This window comes from Cervus elaphus, chromosome 9 (assembly GCF_910594005.1).
Source record: "Cervus elaphus chromosome 9, mCerEla1.1, whole genome shotgun sequence".
Lineage (NCBI taxonomy): Eukaryota > Metazoa > Chordata > Mammalia > Artiodactyla > Cervidae > Cervus > Cervus elaphus.
In genome coordinates, this window is record NC_057823.1 from 41,853,719 (window position 1) to 41,860,169 (window position 6,451).

The 6,451-nt window shown below is 39.6% G+C and overlaps 1 protein-coding gene across 1 annotated transcript; it reads left to right on the forward strand.

The window, feature by feature from the left end:
- Positions 1–3,232: 3,232 nt before the first annotated feature.
- On the forward strand, positions 3,233–4,180 carry LOC122699983 (olfactory receptor 2V2). The gene has a single exon (XM_043912494.1). The coding sequence runs from the start codon at positions 3,233–3,235 to the stop codon at positions 4,178–4,180; it is 948 nt and encodes a 315-aa protein (XP_043768429.1).
- Positions 4,181–6,451: the final 2,271 nt, after the last annotated feature.

Genomic DNA, 6,451 nt, shown 5'->3' on the forward strand with positions numbered 1-6,451 from the left:
TCAACAGGACCTGGAGAGTGATTCAATCTGAAGCCCATTGGGCATCCAGCACGGGTTTTTTTGCGCTTGAGTAATTAGGATGGTAGGTGTCATTTTAAACAAATATGAAAAAAAGACAAGATATTACTTTTCTGGGGTAAGTACATAAGAATTAATGCTTAGTTGTTTTCTGTTTCTTGTTTGTCAGCAAGAACTGTAATTGCATAAATTCTGTAGGGAATTGAAATTTTGGCTCTAAGGCTAGGTCTGGGTCTTGGGAAGGGTGTCTGAGAGCCAGTGAAGATTTTGTTGTCATCTGGAAAGACAGGCAGGCAGATGAATTCTCTGCTTTCTCTACCTCAGCCTCATGATCATCACTGCCCTCTGCCCAGGTCTTCACCTGAGTTTCACAGGCTGAGAACTGTAATTTAATTTTCATCTAGGTATAGGGAATTCTGGGCTTCTAAGGTGGTTCAGTGGAAAAGAATTCATCTGCTAATGCTGGAGACTTGGGTTCCATCCCTGGGTTGGGAAGATCCCCTGGTGAAGGAAATGGCTACCCACTCCAGTATTCTTGCCTGGAAAATCCCATGGACAACGGAGCCTTGTGGGCTACAGTCCACAGAGTTGCAAGAGTAGGACGCGAATTAGCTACTAAACAACAATCACCATAGGGAATTCTATTTATATTTATACTAACCAACTCATAAGACACGGACTTAACTATGTTATCATATATTCACCTATTTTGCGAAAAGTTTCTCTGGTGGCTCAGATCATAAACAATCTGCCTGCAATGCGGGAGACGTGGGTTTGATCCCTGGGTCAGGAAGATCCCCTGGAGAAGGGAATGTCTACCCACTCCAGTATTCTTGCCTGAAGAATTCTATGGATAGAAGGGGCTGGAAGGCTACAGACTGTGAGGTCATAAAGAGTCAGACAATTTATTTGAGCAAAAGTCTATTCAAATCAGGCAATGCCAAACCAGAAGTGGTTAGGTGTGCTCTGCGGACAGGAACCAGCAGAAAGACTTTTATAGTGTAAAAGCAGAAGAAAAGCAAAGAAATATGATTGGCTGTACTTAAACATTTGGCTTATTAGAATGACCCAAGAATTGGATTTATAAAAGGAATTGGAAGCTGATAACTAAGAATTTCTCCTAGACAAGGTAATTTGCCCTCCTAAGAATATTTTTGCACAAGGACAGTGTGATGTGATATAAACTTTCCAGAACTTATATTATAAAGGTCCATTCTTAAGTCTTGGTTCCATGTTTTCTAACCTTGCAACTTCAGGCAATCCAGCCAACTCCTCAGAATCTCAATTTTCTCATCTATAAAAGAGGGTCTATCATTAAAAAAACACCACTCTACCTTCATTGCAGGATCACTGTGAGAGCAAATGAAACATGAACGTGAGCACTGTGGGGTGCAACAGATGAATTTATTTTTATGGATTGTATATTGCCTGACACTAGAACCAGGCAGAGAGACCTCTTCTCATCTGATGAGAGACAAACAAACTTAACATCATTGATTCTTTATTCTCTAGGCAAATTACAAATTACCATAGTTCTTAATGATGAGATCCCTTGTTAAAATTAATGAGTCCAGTCTATTTATATCAACGGTTAAAATTTGAGGTGGAATGTGAACGGTCATGGTACACAACCTCTAAGATGGTCTCAATGATATTCATACCCTGTGTGTCACTCTCCCAGTAACTGGGGGCTGGATTTAATGACCCACTAATAATGAACAGAATTCAGCAGAGCTCATGGGATGTCACTTCCAATATTTGGTTATAAAACTATGGCTTCTATCTAGGGTGCTTGTGCTCTCACTCTCTCTTGCACCATTCACCCTGGAAGAAATCAACTGCCATGCTGTGAGGCAGCCCTGTGAAAAGGGAGCAAGGCCTGACACAGCCACATGAGTGACCTTGGAGTAGAACCTCCTCCACACATGTCTTGAGAATACTGCAGCCTGACTAACAGTTTCAGGGTAACCTCTTGTGAAACCTTTTATGTCAGAGACAACTAAGTTGCACCCTCATTTCTGGCCCACAGAAACTGTGAAACAATCATTGTTTCCTATTTTATTTCAAGTTGTAAATTTGGGGTTATTTGCTACATGGCATGATACAGTTAATGCAAATTTAAAGAGAAAATTCTGCACTGTTTTGCTGTTGGTAGGGCCATGAAAATGCCTGCCTTGGATGTACAGCCCTGGATGGACAAAGCCACAGGTGGTATTTGAAGGTGACTGATAACCTAGAGGGGTGTGATGGCTGGGAGGTGGGAAGGAGGTTCAAGAGGGAGGGAAACATATATATACATACAGCTGGTTCATGCTGATGTTATCCTGCAATTAAAATTAAATAAATTTTTTACAAAGAAGGTGGCTGATGAGAGAGAAGAGGGTGAAATCTAAAAGCTGGAAATGACTTTGAAAATGAAGACAAGGTTATCCTGGTGAGAACATGAGGACAACAAAGTTGTGGTCAGAATATCATAATGCTTTTCATTCAGTTGCTTATAATCATTTATTTTATTTTCCTTGGGTTTAGATATTGTCATTATCATCAAGGCAGTGTTGTCTTTTAAAATAGGCACAATTTTTATTTCTTGATTTGAAATTTGTCAGTATAAAATCAGGCCATGTCTCTGGTTCCCTTCCATATAACATGTTTAGAAAAAAAGTCCTGTCCAAAATCAAGAGAAATCCAATACTCCAAGCTCTTGGATTTCTACTGAGGGTAACTGAGGGTATTACTTTGAATTTTTATCAGCCAACTTTTATCAAGGCCTTGATTCTGGGGTTATTTTAAAAATCTCATTGCAACTGAAGACCACACTGGTTTTCTTTTTTTAATTGAAGTATAGTTGCTGTACAATATTATGTAAATTACAGCTGTACAATATAGTGATTCACAACTTTTAAAGATTATATCCATTTGTAGATATTATAAAATATTGGCTATATTTCCATGTTGCACAATATATCCTTGTAGTTTATTTTATACCTATAGTTTGTACTTCTCACCTTCCTACCCCTATATTGCCCCTCCTCTCTCCCCACCAGTAACCACTAGTTTATTCTCTATATCTAAGACCTCATTGTTCTTTTGAGGTTTGGGCACCAATCATTTCTTTTCCCCATTGGTCTTATGACTTTTCTGCCAATAAAGGTATGCCAGTCAATTCAATAATTTTTGTCCATGTTCTCAGGCGACCAGGAACATCAGCTGAGCCATGGAGATATGGTTGAATCAATCATCCACAGATGACTTTGTCCTCTTGGGCATCTTTTCCCACAGTCCCACTGACCTTGTTCTTTTCTCAGCAGTCATGATGGTCTTCATAATGGCTCTCTGTATGAATGTCCTCCTCATCTTCCTCATCTTCGTGGATCCTCAACTTCATACACCCATGTACTTCTTCCTTAGTCAGCTCTCCCTCATGGATCTCATGTTGGTTTGTACCAATGTGCCCAAGATGGCAGCCAACTTCCTGTCTGGCAGGAAGTCCATCTCCTTTGTGGGTTGTGGCATGCAAATTGGCCTTTTTGTCTGTCTTGTGGGCTCTGAAGGGCTGTTGCTAGGACTCATGGCTTATGACCGATATGTGGCCATTAGTCACCCACTTCACTATCCCATCCTCATGAGTCAGAGGGTCTGTCTCCAAATTGTTGGGAGCTCCTGGGTTTTTGGGATAATAGATGGTTTGATCCAGATGGTGGTAGTAATGACATTTCCATACTGTGGCTTGAGGGAGGTGGACCACTTCTTTTGTGAGATGTTATCCTTGTTAAAGCTGGCCTGTATAGACACATCCATTTTTGAGAATGTGATATTTGCCTGCTGTGTCTTCATGCTGTTTCTTCCCTTCTCCATCATTGTGGCCTCCTATGCTCGCATCCTGAGAACTGTGCTCCACATGCATTCTGCTCAGGCTGTCAGAAAGGCTCTCGCCACCTGTTCCTCCCACCTAACAGCTGTGTTCCTCTTCTATGGGGCAGCCATGTTCATCTACCTGAGACCTAAGCGCTACCGGGCCCCAAGCCATGACAAGGTGGTCTCTGTCTTCTACACAGTCCTTACTCCTATGCTGAACCCCCTCATTTATAGCTTAAGAAATCGGGAGGTGATGGGAGCCCTGAGAAAAGGGCTGGACCGTTGCAGGATTGTCAACCAGCACTGAAGAGTTAGGGTATTTTGTGCCTGACTGCCACTCCTGGCTTTGTGATGTTACATACATTTTCTACCTGAGTCTTGGTTTTCTCATTAATAATGAGGCTCATGACCCTGAAGTTTTCAGATGTCTTTTAAATTCCAAAGTAATACTTTCTATCTCTGGTAAAACACCAGGTTCCCTCCTCTCAATCTTTTTGGATTAATTTTTTTTTTTTTGAGAATACGTTGAAATGAAGTGCAGAACTTTGTAAACTCAAGTACTGTGTATAAGTAGGCTCTGGGATTGCTATCACTTAGTATTTAAAACTGGATTTACTTCTACAGTCAGAGAATGCCTCAAGCTGCACTCCTTAACTATTTTTTTAAATTTATTGAAGTATAGCTGATTTACAAAGTTGTGTCAGTTTCTGCTGTACAGCCAAGTGATTCAATTGTACATGTGTACATATATATATATATATGTGTGTGTGTGTGTGTGTGTGTGTATGTTCTTTTTCATTATGGTTTATTACAGGATATTGAATATAGCTCCCTGTGCCATACAGTAGGATCTTGCTGTTAATCCACTCTATATAATAGTTTGCATCTGATAATTCCAAACTCCTCAGCTATGTCTCACTCTCTCCCTCTCCTCCAAGGCAACCACAAGTCTGTTGTATATATGGACATGAGTTTGAGCAAGCTCTGGGAGTTGGTGATGGGCAGGGAGGCCTGGTGTACTGTAGTCCATGGGGTCACAAAGAGTCAGACCCGACTGAGAGGCTGAAATGAACTGGAGATATATATATAAAACAAGAACTCCTTAACTCTTACTGCTAATCTCTACCATTGATTTATAGCCTACTATGTACTAGGCACATATATTCTTTATGAGTATACATAGATATCAATTTTTTCCTATTAATATATTGTCTCACACTAGTGTCTTTGATGAAATGCTTCTAGATGACCAAATAAAGCTAATGAAATCTCACTCTTCACCCTAAGTAACCGAGAACTTTATAAAGATTTCTTAAAGTCATATTCTTCAAGAATAAAGTGAGATTCATGAGGAAAGTGGTAAATATTGGCTCATTTGTATATTCACAGTGCCTGACACATAGAAAAGTCATTTTTAAATGCTGTATATATAAAATATTCCAACAAAATTGCCACTTTTTATTTTAATTTCTAAAATAGAAAAGTTGACTATACTATTTCTCCTTTGGGGGATTAAGAAGAAATAAATGAGAGAATTAGATCTGCTATTTGTAAACTTATTTTTAAATGTTTTTAATTGAACTATTGGTATTACTTGTATCCACCTAGCTAAACTCTATACCAGTTCTTTTATACATTTGCAATAAAATTATCTTTACCTGGAACAAAATGCTTTTGTTGTATGCACAGAGAAAAAAGAGGAAAGAACTAGGTTCTGGAAGTTGGACCAAACCACAGGGAGGTATTTGCTGTTTTCTGTTTCCAGGCTTGGAGAGAATGGGAGGCAGTAGCACTAATAGTAACTACAAGTCTGAGAACCTGCCAGGGAGAAATGACTTGATTGTCTACTCAATTTAATATTACTACAAACATTTCATAGTGAGCAAGATTACATCCCTTTCACAGGCCAGGAAACTGGGGCTTAGATTGGTGAAGTCCCTTGCTCTTACTCCCCAGTTTTTGTCTCCATGTCACCCTAGGAGACTGTTTGCTGGAGCAGCTGAGAACAGAGAACTTTGCAAAGAGGTTTCCTTCCCTTGGAGTTTAATTTGCAGCCTGAAGACAAAGATATGGCAGGGGAGGGGTCTCCAGGGATTTGTGAAAACAGAAGCAACTTTCCTTAGTCACATCAAAGAGGAGAGCAATGAGTGGCAGCAAGGGGTGGCAGAGAATAAAATTTCTCAGCCAAAAGCTAGACCTGACCCAGCCATTGGTCTCTTTCTCAGATGAGACAACTCCACTGACTCCCAGTGACAGGTCTCTCCCCTCTTGGTCCAGCCCTCTCCCAGACTTCTTCTCTGATGGATGAATGTTTTCTCTGTGTTATAACTTTTGTTTCTGGAAAGCATTTTCTTTTTAATATTTATTTATTTACTGATATATATATCATGATTCATATATGTATATATATATACAGACATATTCTTTTTTCAGATTCTTTTCCCTCATCAGTTAATACAAAATATTGAGTACAGTTTCATTTGTTATACAGTAGATCTTGCTGTTTATCTATTTTATAAACAGTAGGGTAAATATATTACTCTCAAAATTCTAATGTATCCCTCCCCCAGTCTCCCAC